The sequence below is a fragment of the Corvus moneduloides genome, chromosome 3 (assembly GCF_009650955.1).
Source record: "Corvus moneduloides isolate bCorMon1 chromosome 3, bCorMon1.pri, whole genome shotgun sequence".
NCBI lineage: Eukaryota > Metazoa > Chordata > Aves > Passeriformes > Corvidae > Corvus > Corvus moneduloides.
In genome coordinates this window covers 4,449,564-4,468,076 of record NC_045478.1, presented here as the reverse complement: position 1 = coordinate 4,468,076, position 18,513 = coordinate 4,449,564, and the positions used below count along the sequence as shown (strand labels likewise).

Here is an 18,513-nt window from a genome sequence, read left to right as displayed (position 1 = left end):
CCTCGCCCCAGTAGAATCTTCTCCCGTGCTATTTTGTGTGGAAACCAAAGGGGAAAAAATAGGGTGCTGGGGTGTTACCACCTCCCCAGGCATCCCGGGGTGAAGGAACGGGCACCTGGGACACAGAATCATAAAACCAAGGAATAGTTTAGGTTAAAAAGACCTTCAAGACCCTTTCACCTTGCTATCCCCTGCTCTGGCAAACCGCCTGGAGTTCCCTGGTCAGTCTTGTCCTCCTCTATTCCCAGCGTGTTGCCGGAGCACCCCCAGCCGCTCCCAGCACCCCGCCCCAGAGCCCTGCCGTGTCCCCTCCAGGTCTCCCAGCCCACCCGGCAGCTCCAGGCGCTGGAGCTGGGCTCGGTGCGCGGATTAGGATCCATCCCTGCGGCTGGACCCTGTCTCCGCGCCCAGTTTTGAGCCCACCGCGGGTAGGGCAGATCACCTCCTTGTCTTCTCTTTGTTGGGCCCTTCCTTCCCTTTTCCTGGCTCTTCTGAACCTTACAAGAGCCTCGGGACGCCTGTAATAGCCCATCATTGTGTTCAGATCTTAACGCGCTGTCATTAGCGCTGTTGTCTTCTTCTTTTCTCTTCTTTTCTGTTCCAAGGGCCAATTTAAATCGCATTAAAATCCTAAATAGCTGGCTTAATTAATGGCTTTCGCGGCTCCAGCTGAGATAATCTCCAGCCGACTAAAGCCAAATCATTCGGCGACTTCCAACTCGCCAGGAGTTTGGGGCTGGGGAAGGGGACGGAGGGGGTTGAGCCGCGGGTTTGCCGGGCTCTGCCCGGACACCGAGCACTCCGCCGGGCCGGGAGGGAGTGGAGCCGGCAGCACCCTCCGCTCCTGGCCCCGGCCAGACCTTTGGCAGAAGTTTGGCGAAGATATCAGGCTGGGTTTTGAGAGCTTTTTTGCTTGTTTGTTTGTTTGCTTGATGGTTTGTTTTATTTTGGTTTGATCTTTCGGCGAGGTTTTGTTCGTCTCTTTGAGGTTTGGTGGTTTTTTTGGAGATCTTTGTTTGTTTGTTTGTTTGTTTGTTTTGTTTTCCCTGCTGATCTACAAAAGGTATATTTTCTGGCTGTGGACAGTAGGGTCATGGAAAGTCCTTGGGCTGGGTTCTCACCGGTTTTGGGACTCTGTGCTTCTCCCCATTCCTGCTGGGATAGAAGCTGTGTATTGTATCTTTTCTATCTCACTTCGCTCCATTTCGAGCTGTGGGGTGTTGTGATCTGCACAGTCCCAGCTTTGCCTGCCTCAGCGGAGAATTTGGAACCAGGCACACGCGGGATGTGCACAGAGCTGCCCTTGGAATCCCATAAACTCAGGCACACAGGCTGGGAGTGAAGTGTGTAAGAGCACACAACAAGTGGACACACAGCAAACACACAACACATACAGGACACACACAGCCAGCCAGTGGTTCCTGAGACAGATTCCCCCTTCAACATCCCTCACTCTGCCCCACTCCTGGGACGCCTCGGGCAGAGCCTCAACCTTTACCACACCTTCACACGCACAACCCACACCGCACACAGCCTGCCCAAGCCTTTGTCCTGCAGGAGCCAGCAGTGTCGAAAGCACTCGCCAGCAGCACTCAGCGGTTCTCCCAAGCCACTGGCACAGAGAGACTGGAGAAGCATTGGAAAGTGCTGGTTAGTTCCTGTGGCTTGTGTATGGGAAAGAGGAATGGAGCAGATATCTTTTCTTTTGGCTCTGGTTTGGATCTTATCCGCCAGCCCAGGAGCTGCAGAATTTCTCCTGTGTCACTGCTGACACACCTCGATAATGGAGGGCTGGTCCTGGGGGCATGAGATTTTTTTACGTGTTCATACAATCTTTAAAGTTGGTTTCCTGTAACAACCCCACTTATTTGTATTATTCTGTTTTCCACCTTGCTTACCCTAAGCTATTTCTTAAACCTTGTTTAGTCTTAAACTCTTACAGCTGTTAATATCCTTAAAAACACGGTGTAAGTAAGAGGCTGGTCTTAGAAACTGCTGGTGATACCCTCACTCTTTCTGAATCTTTTGGTTTATGTCTAAAAATTCCTCATGTTCTGTGCATGCAGGCATGTCTTTGTTTTCCTGGCATGAATGCTGTAGTGAGGGACATCTTGGAATTGTTTCTGTTCGTGGAATGAGCTGGTTTTACTTGGCTACTATGTGATGCAAAGTTTGTTAACTTAAATGAAACCAAAAGAATAACTGTAAAAAAAAAAAAAAAAAAAAAAAAAAAAAGCAGTACTTTCTATTTTTCCCTGACAAATGTAGATGAGTTTTAGAGTTTTGAATATTTAGCTCCTGATATTAATGACTGGGTCATGTGAGGATAATTTGGAGAACATTTTAAATTGCTTATAGACATTTTGGAACTGAAGATGGGATTAAGTAGTACTCATAAAATCTGTACTGATAACTGCTTGCTTACATTTGCTACATGATAGGGGGGAAAAAAGCTAAGGAGAGGCAGATTCTAATGTCTTCATTTTGTAACGTACTGTAAACTTGCCAGAATTTCAGCACAGGGCAGAAAATATACTATAAGCTGGAGGCTCCCACAAACAGCACCTGTAGATATAAATAATAGACTAATAAAAAGCATAGTGTGCTATTAATATTTTATATAAGATCAATCTGTCGACATTCAGGCGTGATTATACTTAATAATGTACACAAGTACGCAAATGTGTATATCCTGAAAAACAAAATAAGCAGCACTTCTGCACTGTTGTCACCAGTGTATTATGATGTTTCCTTACACAGGTGCATGACACTTACAGGTGAATATCTTGGAGAAAGGGACTATGTTGTATTGAATGAATATAAAACACTTATCATACTGTGGGTGTTACAATTAACAAGTACAAAATGAATTTGCAGATGTTAGGATATACAAAATTATAGACACACATTTAAAAAAAATATTTGTATTTAAAGTGTAATAACCATCTAGTGACATCCACAGACATTTCTCTCTCTCATTCCTGATGAAAAAAACCCCATTGCTTATGAAAAGTATAAAAAATATTTTAGAATATTGGTTTTACCAGTCAAAGGATGCACAAATACTTAACTCTGATGTTGTAAGGGAGCTTTGCCTTTCAGCAAGTGCCTGAGTGACTTAATCAGAATAAACCACCACCTCCAGCCACCCTATTGTTCTTTTCATCTGTACAAAGGGAACCTGCAACCAAAACAGACCAAGCTCTCCTTGCCACGTGCATTATTGCGATTTTCATTGTGTTGACAAGATGGGTGGGGTAGAGCATGACTCTGTTCTCCCCGCTGTCATCCGCACAACCCATCATCAGCTTGTGTTGGCATTTTGTACTGACATGTGCTATTTGATGGGGAAATGGGAATAAGGAAAGGAAAAGAGTCTCTCAATGTTTGCTCTGACTACCTTTTCCAGCATCCCATAGCCTAACTTTTGTTTGTTCTAGGCTTGGGAAACAAAGCAAAAGCACAATTCTCATGAAGAGGACACTGTGTTGAGCATGAACCAGTCGGTTAGAAGGAAAAGGATTGGGCCCCCAAAGTAAACTAATAAAAATGAACTTAGTATTTTGTCATTCTTCTCCCTCAGGCCACTTGAAAATAATCATAGATTAGAATCATAGACTATTTTGTGTTGGAAGAGACCTTTAAAGGTCAACTAGTCCAACCCTTTGCAACGAGCAGGAACATCTTTAACTACATCAGGTTACATATAATCTCTTGAGGTGCTTTGGGGATTCAGTATACAGCAGTTTTGGGCCCTTGGTCTCTTGCCTAGATGAGGTCAGCTGCACAAAGCATCGCTCTTTCCCACCCATTTTTATCTTGTGACCAATTGTATTAATTGAATCCACATGAAAATGATAGATCAGAGAGTAAAACTCTGCTATGAATAAAGAAGAAACTGAATAGAGTTGGATGAAAGAGAAGCCTTAAAGAAGGGTTCGAGTGCCCGAAATCTTCCCTTCTTTCATTTTTTTTCCCTAATCTATCTGTTGCAATATAAAATATAATTCTCCTTTCAACTAAATCTTGTCCTGCCTGTGTTTTCAGACCTCTGTGGCTGTAAGAGCACAACCATCACCATTTACAGTCAACTCCAAAATAGTATCTTATGGCAGCAGATGAAGTCAGACCACACCACGTAATCAGTTCCCTATGGGAATAAACAGTTGTCCTAAAAAGAGTCTTCTTAACATTCACAGGCCCATTTCACGTGGTACTCAGAGCACAAAACTGCGGAGGCAATCAGCTGGGTGATCCTACCAGTTATCTCACTGTCTGCCTGCTCTCCTTTTCCTTTTTCTGGCTTTGCTGCAGGACAAATGCCATGGATAACGAGTCAGGGTGCAAGGGCCACAGCTTTCCCTTCTTCATGCACACTTGTGGGCACATTGCTTTGCTGTTCCTGCATGTGGGGCTCTTCATTTGATGAGCTGAGGGGGTGCTATGTATCCTGTCACCAGAAGTCAGTCTGTAAAGATTTCCAAAGCCAGTAAGAGCTGCTGAGAGGAATAGGGATCTCCAGGTTGAATCACTAGACTCACAAAAGGCATTATTTCCACTTTGTCTTTGAGGCATTATTTCTGCTTCTTCTGCTGGTGTCTTAGCATCCCACCTCTCAATACACTGTTATGACAGGAGCGGCTTAACAATTAAGTGAGGATTGACTTCTCCAACAGCACTCATAGTGGCATTGTGCTGACGGGAAAAAAAGCTGGTTGTTGCCACTGCTGTATAGTTCAACTTAAAATATGTCTTGTGGTGGTGGTCTTCATGTTAAGCTGCTTCACAAAATCATTTGTCCACTCTAACACATGATCAGAAGGAAGGAAGGAATACTCTGAAGCATGTGTTTGGCAAGAAACCTAATCCTTCATCTTCCCATGTGGCTGCCCTTCTCCTTTCCTCTCTCTTTCCAGCAGCCCTCCATTCCTTTTCCTGTTTACCACATGGTGTAAAGGCCAGGACCTCATCCATCTCCACTCCAAGGTGGTATTTGTGGTAGGAAATTCATGCCTTCAAAAATGCACACAGTTTGTGACAAAGACATATCTTCATCTAGAAAGCACCACACCGCTCTCTGTTGCTGTGTCAATGAATAATTAATATAGTGAAATAATTTTATGCAATAGATTTTATCTTCTTGTGATTTGCTACTTGTTCCCCATGTTTCTGGAAAGCAAATGACCTAGACTTGCTGATTTCTTTTACTTTTAATCCATACCTGGCTTACCTGGAATTGCTTTGGTTTAGATCATGCTGCTTAGGCATGAAATTTTAAAATATTCTAGACTGTAAGCAACTTTCTACTAAATAGTAATGAGAAGTGTTTCAGTAAATTCTGGTTAGGGTAGGAGCAGCTGCAGGGTAACAGGTTTTTGGAATAAAGGAACAATTATTTATCTGGCATAAAGGGTGCACATACTGGCTTAACCTGGCAAGGAGATGAACTTTAATCTGACACTGATTTCAGTAGAGTCTCACTCGTTATAAAATCTACAGACTCACTGAAGTAAATAAATATGTACACAGTGCTACTGTTTTCTTGACACGTATATATATATACACGTGTGTATATGCATTGTGTAGCAGATGCCAAACAAACAGATCTAGTCAGTGTTAACGCTCTTCACAAATGTACCTGACAGACCAGAAGTTTGAAAATGTTGCTTGAAAATATTTACAGGTTTCTGGAAAAAAAAAAAAATCCACCAAAGAAAACCCAAACACACCAAAACAACACAGATCCAAAATTATTTCAGGAGTGTGGCGCCAGATTTCTGTGTTTGAGTGTATGAGCTCATTAATTGTAGCTTTGAGCTGTGAAAAATGTGCATCAGTGCCCTTGATGTGTCTATATTTTGGTGATGCATGAATTGTCTCTACATCCTGTCTAAGAAGTGGACACTAATATCTGCCCTGGAACATAATTAGAAGTCATAAAATACCCTGCTGTACTGAGTCAGGATCTCACCCATCTGGGATTGATACCAAGAGATGTTCTTTTCTGGTGTTGCTGTCAGCACAAATGTTTAAATATACCTTCAAGAGCTGAAATATTTGGAAAGAAATTCTGTTTGCCTTATGTAAGCAAGAAATAGTCTGCATTTAATGAAGGTTCATCCTTCAGTCTGTCTCTGGGAGAAGTGGAACAGAGTCACCTTAATTTTAAGAGGGCTGCACGTGTAAGATGATAAAGAGAAAGGTGTAGGATCTTGTCTAAAATGAGCTTTTTATTTTCATTCTATTCTATTCTATTCTCATTACAGAATTTAGGCTAGAAACTAAAATTTTTAAGCGTAACACAGTGAACTCTTGTAGTTAAAAAATATTAAGGTGTTCACAGGAAAAAAGAAATTATCAGGGTATCTTAAAAGGTATAATATGTTTCCTCTAAGCACGAATAATGAGCACAGATTAATTGTGCTCTAAGAAGGTCTTTATATCATCCTCACATAAACCATCTGAACTCCTTCTAGTAGTGCATTGAATTATATATTTATATCACTGTCATATGCAGCTCATTCTTTTTTTTCTCACCTTTCCCCCAGGGATGAAGAGTGCATGCAGTGGTAAGATTCATTTCTTCCACAGAAATTTTTATTGTAGTCAGGTTGGAGAAGGCAGGTCAAAGAAAAGTGTTTTGTGCTTGGTGATAAAATATGTGTTAGTCCTTAAGATTATTTCTTGCTCTCCCTGGGAGTTTGTTCTACTCTCTTGGATCAGTTGCAAAGAAAGTTTTCTCTCTTTCTCTCTCTCATATTTACTTTAAGTTAAAAGCTCGGTTTTGCCTGAGGAGGTATTGATCACAGTCTTGACTGAAAGATTTGGTGATCATTCAGCAGTTTTAGACCCAGGCCAAGTAATTGCCACTGTCAAGAAATAAACAATTGCAGAACTAACCTGAGATAAACTGATGTAGCTCAATAGATTTCAATCGTTAATATCAGCTGAGGATTTGACCTAACTTTGGAAGGAATTTATGAGTTCAAAGGTGTGGAAAGCTGTTCTTGCTGAAAATCACTGCAAACCCATAGTGTTCTTGCATCTTCATAATCCTAAACACTGCTATGAGAATTAACATTTCTCATTAGAACCAATGTCCCAAATTTTTCACAAACAGTGTTTTTTTTAAATTGTGAGTGATGGTTCAATCTTATTTTTTTAATCATACTAGACTGAAGAGACTAGTGATAATAGGTAATTTTTTCAGAGCATGAAATCAAATGATATCAAATGGCCATAATGATGTATTTTCTCTGTGAAGCTTATGAAATCTAATACTTCACTGTTCCCACACTGAAATTTCAACACACTCATTTTTCTCAAAACAATAATATTATAGAAAGCCAAACCACACACGCCATAAGAAAAACCAAACCTGAACAAAACCAACCACAACAGAACCACAGAATTGTTCTTCATGGTTGAGTTTGTCAAAACACAGAAGGTGAAGTTTTACCCCACTCTAATATTTCCTTTTTATTGTAGGTGGCACCTGTGTTGTCAACCCCACCGACCTGTTCTGCTCTGTTCCTGGTCGTTTGTCTCTGCTCAGCTCCACTTCCAAGTACAAAGTGACCATTGCAGAGGTGAAGAGGCGCCTTTCACCCCCAGAATGCCTCAACGCTTCCCTCCTCGGAGGTATTTTGAGAAGGTAAGTTGAAGGTGAGAATAACTACTCCTAGACAATGCTGTAATTGCTGTAATTATTTTATTTTCAACAGATAGGCTCTGTTCTCTTTCCCTACTTGGATAGGTGGTCATACTTGAGGTAAACAGAAGGGGATGGATCAGGAGGGAACACTGGGGAATTTTCAATAAATGAGGAAGTTTACACCTTTCATCAAACTGATTTTTTTTTACCTCCTCTGTTGAGTTACTCATCAGACATGGAGAGATGTTGCTTTGACTTGTTTTGAGAAAAAAAAAAAGGAAATTAAATGTGTGGAAAATTTCACCAGAGATACAAATCTAAATTCTTTCCTAGAAACTATCTCAAAGCAAATTGTTTTGCCAAGAATAGTTACAGCACTCACTCAACAAAAAGACCTAACCCACTGAGGTGTAGTGATGCCTTTTTCTTCCTTTCTTTGCATGTCTCTTGACCACAAAAGCCACATAATAAGATGAGTTTACTTTTCTTTTTGTGAAATACTGGAGGATAAGCAAATAATTAGGCAAACTTTTGCCTCTGACCCTTCCCTGACCAGAGCAGACACCTGCAGAGAGCAGGAGCAGAAAGAAGGAAAAGGGCAGACTGTACCTCACATTGCAAGAGGAAAACTAGGAGGCAACTGTAATTCATCCAGGCATATCTAAGTCGTGGTGTCCCTGAGGCGTCAGCTCAGATGGCATCAGCTGCTTGAACACCCTTTGATCAAAACCAGCTGGAAAGTCATCGGCTATTTCACTGCTGGCACTGAAGGCCACACTGATCCTCGTGCTTCTACTGAAAGTCATTTAAACCAGCCTGAGAGATGCAGGCATTCAAGAGCTGTCTTGAGCCATCTTGGGGAATAATGACTGCAGACCACAAATTGTTTTCAAGGCATAAGTCTCATTTAACTGCCTCTATAGGCATTGAAATCCAAAATCTACATCTGCCAAAATTTTCCCCTCTATTTGCTTCATCCTAGAGAAACAACCTTCAGCTAATTTTCACTTTAAAAACTCATGCTGTAGATTTCATCAATACAGTGCAAGCTATTAAGGATTCAAGGGCATCGACTTGAATGTGGGGGCTCCCTTCTCTCCTCTGTTAAAATGCTTGAATGATCCCCACAGGTTTTTCACCCAGACTAAGTATCTCCTCTCCCAAATTAACCTTGGGCATGGTTCAGGAGTTTGCAAAAGCCAGGGACTTCTCACAGCCTGCTAATTCTGTTTTATGAATCAAAGAGTGCAATTGAACAGATTTGGTCAGTTTGTAACTGAGGGTTTCACAGCTAGAGAACAGGCTCAAACACTCTGTATTTGACCAGGAAAGATGTAGGAAAACAAAATCTCATTGATTGTTTGCCTGAGATCTGGAAGGCTTGTTTTTGCATCCTGTCAGCAGTCATTGGTTACCTATTTTCCCAAGCAACTTGCTTTGGGAATAAAGTGTTCTTCTGAATAAAGAAAAAATTCTTTTCGGAAGATATTTCCTGACAAACAGTGTGGCCAAAGTTGTGGTATTTCTTAATGCATAAAAACAGATATCCAAATGACTGCATGCTTGGTTCCTTCCTCTGCCTGAAGGAAATTGAACCGGAACCTCCAAATATTTAGTTAGTGATTACTTTTTCTAAGCCGAGGGCCCCTCAATCTCGTTTGGGGTTAATTATGTATTTGTTGTAAAAAAGCAAAGGTGTAGACTCTTACCTATTTAATGGACAGGTCATTCATTTGGGATGGGAGATATCTGGGTTCCAGTCACTGTTTTACTCATTGTTTAAGCATTTTAACATTTGTTATTTGCTGTTAGCTGGCTGCTGCATCTGTCTGAAAGACATAGGTTAAAATTCCCTCAGGCTGAGGAAGAATTTGAATCTACGTCTGCTGCATAAGTGGATATATCTCAAACGGTTCAAACACTGAGGTGCTGCAGAAAAGCAGCCCTGGGACACACCAGGACTCATTTTGTGAGAACAAAGGATGTAGGTGTTTGGCATAGGGGCGCAGATAACCAATGATGGCTGAGATTTTAGCTTCAGCATTTCCTATTGCCTTGTCCTTATTCATTATAAGTTTTGGGCTTTGTAGACAACATTTCTGAGTACCCAAGTCTCTACATAAATTGTAGGGGGATAGTTAGAGCTGGGTTCCACATAGACATCTACATTTAAGTAGCTATCTGGCCTCCTTTAAGAGTGAGACAAGCCACATGGGTAAAGTCCACTCATTGTGGATATCTGTTTAATCTAATTCTAGAAGGTCATGTTTCTCTCTAATTTGTCTTTGGAACCTGGCTTGGTTAAATCAGATATAAGTGTGTGCACTGTCAATATTTATATTTAGTCACTGTAAACCCAGGCTCTGTGCCCTAATCAGGACACTGGGCTCCACTAGGTGGAAAGCTGCCTGAAGATCTGATGCCCCCATGACAGGCATTAAAATCTTTAACTCTGCCAAAGAACCAATGTTAAAGACTCACATAGATCAAGCAGGACATTAAGAACACAGCTCTGAAATATTTCCCATTGGTGTCACTACTGCAGGCATTACCCCACACATTTGTCAGCAAATTATGTACAATTTCTAGGCTTATATTAACATGGGAAAAAGGTGCAGAATAATGACAAGTGTCTCTCTTTCCTTCTGTTCTCTCATGATAGGGCAAAATCCAAGAACGGAGGACGCTGCTTGCGAGAAAAATTAGACAGACTGGGACTCAATTTGCCTGCAGGAAGAAGAAAAGCAGCAAATGTCACACTCTTGACTTCCTTGGTAGAAGGTAGAGTCTCTAATATTGCAATATAATATAACCATAATTAAAATGTTTCATTGTATGCAACCTTTTCCAGCCATAGGATTAAATGCCATAATCTGTATTTTGTAGAAAGAGATCTGACTTGCCTAAAGCCATAGACAGAGTGAGTGGCAAAATGGAAGTTCATTCTGAGATATCTTGGCCCCCAGCAAGTGTCTTAGTCCTGCAGTTTCCTCATCATTGATTTGTGCTTACAAATCGATCATCCGAGTGTTCTTGTGAGAGAGATTAATGTCTTATACCAACTCTATAGTGGGTTTGTTTATCTTCCTTTTTCTTTTTTTTAAACTTGTGAATTTCCTGGAGCTGGTCCAAAAATGTGATGATTTTTTTTCTCCCATAAGAAAACATAATATTTAGACAAGCCTTTTCCCCACACACATAAATGAATGAAATCTGTTTTCAGATAATATCTAGACAGGCCCAGGAGATACTTTCTTGGCCTTTATTTGTTGTTTAAATATCATTCACCAAATACTGCCAGGCTCTTCAAACCTTCAGCTGGGAGATGCAGGTTCAAACCCCTCAGGCAAAGGGAAGAAACTCTACCTGCATCTCTTCTATTCTGGGTGAATCCACTAAGTACCCAGTTTGTTGTCTGGCTGTGAGTAGCAGCTCTGGGAATTTCAGATCCCTCCTCCTTGATGCTGACAGAACTCAGCTCATCCTAAAGGTCAATACCTTCTACGATCATAACCTGAAAGGTCCATACAGATCTAGGCAAGTAGGCTGAGGTCTCAGCACATATTACCACAGAATTACAGAATTACAGAATTATAGAAGGATTGAGGCTGGAAGGCACTTCTGGTGGTCTCCCAGGCCAATCCTCCTGCTCAAAGCAGGGTCAATTAGAAGAGCTTGCTCAGGACCTTGTGAGTTTTTTTATTATCTCAAAGGATGGAGACTCATCCAGGCTGAAATAGCACTGAATCCTCAACACTGGAGGTTGTCAGCGTTTATGACAAGGGAGTGATATTTTCAGGGGCCACTGAGCACAAGGAACTCCAATGGGGCTGCTCTGAACTACATGTGTGTCCATATCACACCTGCTTGCAAGAGAAAGCTCTAATGGAGCTTAGAAAAGGTGCCAGGTTAGAGGAGCAAGGGCTGTTTCCACCTTCAGGCATCTCATGTCAGGGAAGAATAAATACAGCTGGTGTTTATTAGTAAACAGAGCAATGGCTTAAACTGAAAGCTGAAATTAGGAAGAAATTCTTCCCTGTGAGGGTGGTGAGGCCCTGGCACAGGGTGCCCAGAGAAGCTGTGGCTACTCCATCCCTGGAAGTGTTCAAGGCCAGGTTGGACAAGGCTTGAAGCAACCTGGTCTGGTGGAAGGTGTCCCTGCCCATGGCAGGGGGTTGGATTGAGATGAACTTTAAGGTTTCTTCCAACCCAGATCATTCCATGATTCTGGGATTCTATATGGTCAGTTATTCATTCATCAGAAGAGACTGAGAGGGAGGTGGCTCTCCGACAGCTGCTGGCCTGGGATTGAAGGCTGAGTACCTTTAAGTAAGGATTAGATTCCTGTTTCCAGGAATGGAGCTGTGCCTACCTCCCTGCCCTTTATCCAAAGCAAACCTGATATCAAGCCTATGGTGCTGCTTCTGTTCTTGGACTGCTTTGCTGGGAGTCCTAAGGGTAAATACTGATGTGAGTGAGCTCACTTTGGTAGAGACCTTTTTGCCTGCATGTGTTAATCATGAATTTTATCTACTAGAATTTTTGGGAAAGGCACCACCATGTTAATATTCCAACAGAAAACTAAGTGAAGCTCATTTCCTGTCTGTGTAACTAATCCTGGGTCAAACTTGACAGCGCTCATTGAATTCTTTGTGGTATAAGCTGTTCTCACTTTGGACATGCAGATATTCCTTCCAGGTGGAACTAACTTACAGCACAACTTCATCAAGGAAACCCATCCTTCAATGGTTCCTGCTGCTGAAGGAGGCAGAAATGAAAGGCCACAGGCTTATTCTGCGATTTAGAGAATCCAGAGAGAAAGCGACATTAGCTTTTTCTGTGTGATATCAATACAGAAATTGAAATAATAATTTTTTAGTTTTATTAAATATCTAAAATATCAGGTACACTCTGTGTACCTCTCATAAGGACCCAGGATTGTGTCACTCTTGACTTCTTTAGATAGTTCTAAATTTATTATTACTAAAGGTCCTCACAGTCTTCAATATATTGAGGTTTTAATATCTCTTTAAGGTAGGAGTGTGGCCAACCTCTTGAATATCTGTGTGATGTAAGTTAAGGCAAAATTTGTTGCATGATTATTATGTTTTTTGGCCAAAACCATGTCAAAAGTCTCTGGCATGACTAATACTTCTCTTCCTGTAAAACATACAAAAATCATTGAGCTTTGGGAAGTCTGTTAAACTCAACGAGGAAATGCAATTTATTTCTAGGCTGTGGCCATCACATGAAGGTTCGGGTTTTATGAAAATTATTCTGTGGCCTCCTGTTTTCTGCAAATTTCTTTCTTTTGGAGTTTAGCTTCACTGCAGGATGTTTACTGTTGGTTTGGTCAGGTTGCATCTTTAGTGTCTTTGGTAGGGACGTCTGCAGCCCAAAGTAGGAATTGTTTGACAGATCAGTTCTGTCCTTTTTGTCATGCACATAAATCAGCACGAGTGCAAAGGCGGACAGGGAGAATGAAATCAGTGTTGCAGGACTCTCCTGAGCAGTTTGGGGACACATCTTTGTGTAACCTGCAGGCGAGGGATGCCCTCTAGTGCCTGGACTAGAGGGAAGGAAGGGTCATTTTTCTTACGAGCTCCACAAGGAAAATTCCTGCATATTAGCTGTGAAATAAAGGCTCCTCCAATAAATACTAGTATTTCCAAGGCTAAGCTTTACTGCAGGCTCAAGAGTCAAAAGCATCTCCAGTGGGAGCAAGGAAGGATGTGAAAAGAGGGGAGATGTCCCCTTCTCTTTGAATCGGTCACTTAGAGACAAAACATAAATGTGATTGCAGATGCAGGTAAAAGCAGTGCATGAACGATTTAAAAACAATCAGATAAGAAAAAGGGAAGCTTACAAAAATTGCTAGAGTTTGTTTTCCTGTCAAACCTGATTAAGACACTAAATTTCCTAGACACAGAATTAGTGACATTCATCATTTGGGGACAAAAGCTCTTTAGAAAAAATAGGTCAGTGGTTGCTTTTTTCATCGTGCTCTCAACTGTCACACTTCTCCCCCACCAGCCTTTGTTTAAATATCCTTCCACTTGTTCCTCCTCCCTCTCACCCTACATATAGAATAAACTTTCCTTCCACCTCCCGCCTGTCCCTCCTCTCCCTAAGTAACATTTCTGCTGGGTAGAGCATCCGGAGGAGGCACAGCCGAGGAGAGTGGGAGGTTCAGATGCCGAGTGTCCCTCTCCTGGGGACACAGCTCCTGCCTTCACTCTGCATAGGAGCAGCTCTCACTCTTGCTGGCCCCGGGGGACCCTCACACCGCTCCTTGCACCTGCCCACAGAAACCTTTCAAGGTACACGGCTGCTCTCCCCACCGAGGCTTTCCAGAGCTGTCTCTGCCAATTCTGCTCCAGCAGCTGTCCTTTTCCATCAGGCAAAGCTCTCTGGTCAATTGGCAAACAGCAGAGGAGAGGCAGCGCTGCCAGGAGCTGCACAGCCATGTGCTGGGTTTAAGGAGAGTCCAAGATTCCCAGGACCTGCTCTTTGTGTCTGCAGGAGGAAGGAGCTGGGGATATCACACACAGGGAAATTTGATTTTAGATTGAATTTAGATTGAAACAAGGTAACTAACTATAAAAGTCAGGGATTTTAGTGGTTTTTACCTTTATTATGATTCCTACCCTAATGTAAATAACAACTAGGCAGAAGATGGCAAATCAAAGGTAAAAGAAAAAAGGTCCATTCATCCACATTTCCAACATTTACACAATTTCTCCCAAAGTAAATGTTTGTCCAAATTTTTCTGTAGAAAAAGAAAGAAAATATTCTATGACATTTGGAATAAACTACTTTCCCCTAGCAAGACTTAATCCTCCTGTACAGTAATCACAGGGATGTCTATTCACAAAAAAATAAGTATATCACAGTCCATTTCTAAATATTAAATCATCATTTGGTCCTGGTTTAAAACAACATCTTTGCTCAACAATGAGATAGGAGAAATTTTGTTCTGCAGGGTGTTCTCATGTCCAAATTTTTATTTTTATTTAGCATTGGCAGTTATAATTCAGGATGCCTACTCCTTTTGGTATATGCATGCTTATATGAATAAATATGCATAGCTCCAATGTTCATTTGTAGTATAGATGAGCTTTCCATTTCCAGAAAAAAATATTTTCAATTTTAATTGAAAATATTTTAATTATTATTTCATTTAAAACAGTAATTACATTTGTATCTACATTTTTACCCATCTATGTCTTGTCTAAAAAGACAAGTAATTTTGTTTCTTTTTGCTCATGGTTTTATATCTTCATATACCATTAACATTCAATCACAATCACAATCCCAGCTCCAGACAGGTTTTATACTCTTGAATAATTTTCTCAGATCATCAGAACAGTTTAGTATAATTTTCTCAGCTCTAGCAAATATTATAAACCATCTTTTTAAATACAAGTTTGAATGACAATTCACATTTTCATTCCCTTTTTCCTAAAAGTAAGTGAAAACGTTCACATTTCAGTCACTTGGTTGTTGATCATGTTAAATGGATGCCCACATTTCATCACAGAAAGCTCTGCTCTCTTGACAAAACCAAGATTTTCCAACGGCTAAATGTTTAAATTCTTTGCAGTCTACATTCCCAGTGTTGTTACTGGGACTGACTGGGACCATGATGAAGCTGTCTGGAGAATTGCAATTCCACCTGATGACAGCTTCAAAGGGTTCAACTTTTATTTTCTTTCCATGCTGGAATGAAGATAAACCTATCAAATATTTTAACGGAATTTAGTTGAAAAGAAAAACCTGGTGCTCTTCTGAAACTGATTTACTCTGTAAGTTTTTATTTAAGGAAGAGTAAAAGCGTATCTGAAATAGACAATGTGAAACAGCTCCAGAGAAATTTAAAAGCTGTGCCTTAAATTTGTACCCTTTCTCACCCGCGAAGAAGTCTGGGATAGATGTTTGAAACACAAAGCAATCAGTCAGCTATGTGCCTGTTCATTCTGATTCTCTGTTAACTTATCACTGAAATCCATTTTGTTTTCACTGAAATCCATTTTGTTTCAACTGAAAATTATTTTACTTTTCTAGAGGCTGCCAACTAAGTGGAAACCATTTCTCCTTTCAAGTTAGAGATACTTATTGCTTATTAAGGTCCTCATTCTTTTTAGGAATACTGGAAATCATGTTTTAAAAATAAACCAAAGAAAGCAGATGATTTTGACTATAATCTTCAATTTTTGCTGTAAAGTTTGTTACAGCTGCAGAGGTTGTTGCTGGCTGGTATCAGCAAACAGATTGCCTGGCAGTGGTGGATGGATTTTGTCAGTACCTGAATAAACTAGGGCACATAAACACAGAGTGAAGTATTTGCTTGTGGAATCAAGAGGTGTTTTCCCGGTAAAAACCCTAGTGGTAGAAGGGGAGACAATAATATCTGAAAAGGGGGAGAATGGAGTTGGAATAGAGGTTTCTTATTCCTCACCGTCCCTGGCACAGGACCACTGTTTCCATGGAAGTTCTCCTCTTCCTCGGCTTAGCCAAGTCCTGCTGAGGATGGGATTCATCTCCCCATCTTCCTTACAGTTTTATCTGTCTTCTCATGTCAGATCATAGTAAATAGGGAGAAATCAGCACTTCTGTGTGTTTAATGATTTAATTTAATGATTAAATGAAGTAAAATTAATAATTAAACATTTTATTATGTTGCTTAGAACAGCTGTGGAATCTCCATAGTTGGAAATATTCAAGGCTAGGCTTGGAAAAGCCTTGAATAACCTCATCTAAGGCAATGCTTTCAGCAGAAGGTGATTTCCTGAGTTCTAATCCAGACTTTCCATAATTACTCTACCTTTTACCTTCTACTCTAGTATAGGATGATACCTGCTTCAAGCGCTAGTTTGTCACCATTGACTTGAAAGTACTAAGTCAGACATCAATATTGACATTTAATCTGATGTATTCCACTTCAGATGTTCTCAAAGGGAGGAGTTACATGTCCTGCATCCCTCCTGACAGCATCAGCCTTTTGAACTTCAAAGAGCCAGAGTCCAATGCCACTTCTGATGGCACTCAAACTCACAACTCTGAAAAGAAAACAAAACTAAAGTAAAAAAACCCACAACCCCTGAACTCCAAAGCTATTCTGGAGCACATCTCTGTTAGTCACTCATGGAGATGTGCTTCAACACACGCTTCTGGTAGCTGACCTATTTCTTCTTTCTACAATGAGATGAGAGCGAGTGTCATCTGGAAATACCTATTTCCCACCAGGGAAAGACTAACTTAGGCACAGATGTTCACAATCCAGGCAGCTGCTTTTGATCAGATAAATCCCACACCGAGGTTGTCAGAGTCGCAGTGTGCAGGTCAGAGTGTTCAGTAAACCCCAAAATAAAATTCTGGATTCTCTAAGCTAGTGAAGACGGTCCTGTTCTTCCAGAGGCATTTGGAAGCCAGCACAGAGTTGGGTTCTGGTGTTCAGTTTCTGCAGTGAGGTAGAGAGGTGCTCATTGTCACAGACTTCTCAAAAGCCTAATTGAGCCAGGTGCTTCTTTTACCTTGATTTAACCACCTATGAAAGAGCAACTGTCTTCTTCATCATCTTCCCTTTTTGTTTTGCCTGGTCAACATTGTTTGCAACCCTTTTAGAAATAGGATTATTTATTGAGCTCTCCCTTGGGGTCTGCTCTTCTGTGGTGTGGGGCATTTGTACCGCTGGCTTAACCTCTAAGCAAATATACTGGGATGTGTGTTATCCCCATGGCTCTTTCCTGGGCTAGAGGGCTCTTCTTCCATTAGACACAGGTAAGTGAAGCACCAAAGGCTGACACAATTCTTCAAAGTCATTTATTCCTACTTTTTGCTCCTTTCCATGCCTTGAATATCGATGATGAACAGGGCTTGCAAAATTGGGCAGCTGCCCAGTACTCACTGGTGGCAAGGCAGGGCCAAGCATCTTGGCCAGTATTTTCTCATGAGAGGGCACCCTTCCACCTGATGAGGAATGTCCTTCTTATCTTCTGCCTGGCACCAACTGATGACTAAATATCAACAGCCCAATTGGGCTGAAATGGGTAACTGACTTGAGAACGACTGTCTACAGAAGTGATTTGCTACTGTTTGGGGTTTTTTTAAAGAGTGTAATAAATTCTGTAACAATAATAACAACAACATAATGATGATGATGATGATAATAATAACAACCCTAAAAAATGACTGACCCATTTTGTTTGACCGCAGGGGAAGCACTACATTTGGCCAGAGATTTCGGCTACACCTGTGAAACAGAGTTCCCTGCCAAGGCAGTAGGAGAGCACATTGCCAGACAGCACATGGAACAGAAAGAGCAGACAGCGAGGAAAAAGATGATCCTAGCGACAAAGTAAGGAGGGAAGGGAAGCGAAAAAAGAAATCGGTCTGTCACTTCTCCATGTTGGATCTGGGGGTTGGGGGAGGGAGGAGTGGGAGTATGGAGCTGGGATTGTGGTGTCTGCTATCACAACAGTGCTCACTGACTGCGGGTGAGAGAGATCCTCACTGAGGATGCTGAAAGAGGGACCTTATTTACTGCAGTGAGGTTTCAGTGGCTGTGCTCTCATTTCCTGTGGTTAAGGGGGCACGTACATCTTCCCAGATGCTTTGGTTTAGATGAGAACAGAGGATATTGTTACATGGTAAGATCTATGGGACAGAAACTGGCTTTGTCTCCTGTTTGCATGTGAGCAGGAGATCTGAGCTTCTACTGAAGTACTGGTTACTGTCAGATAATTATCATTAGTCTGCTGAGGGAGAGCTGGTTTGCAGAAGGACAGATCCTCTCTGGATGCAAACTGCAAGAGCTCCCCTGAAGTCAAAGGTACTGGAACAATGTACAACAGCAGGGG

The 18,513-nt window shown here is 41.4% G+C and overlaps 1 protein-coding gene across 3 annotated transcripts in view; it reads left to right on the top strand.

Annotated features, from left to right (window-relative positions):
• Nucleotides 1–18,513, top strand: part of TFAP2D (transcription factor AP-2 delta) — a 51,985-nt gene that overhangs the window by 9,070 nt on the left and 24,402 nt on the right. For all 3 annotated transcript variants that reach the window (XM_032104522.1, XM_032104521.1, XM_032104523.1), the window contains 3 exons: nt 7,489–7,654; nt 10,317–10,435; nt 17,870–18,011. In XM_032104522.1, the coding sequence (XP_031960413.1) occupies nt 7,489–7,654; nt 10,317–10,435; nt 17,870–18,011 (427 nt within the window). The remainder of the gene's footprint in view (nt 1–7,488; nt 7,655–10,316; nt 10,436–17,869; nt 18,012–18,513) is intronic.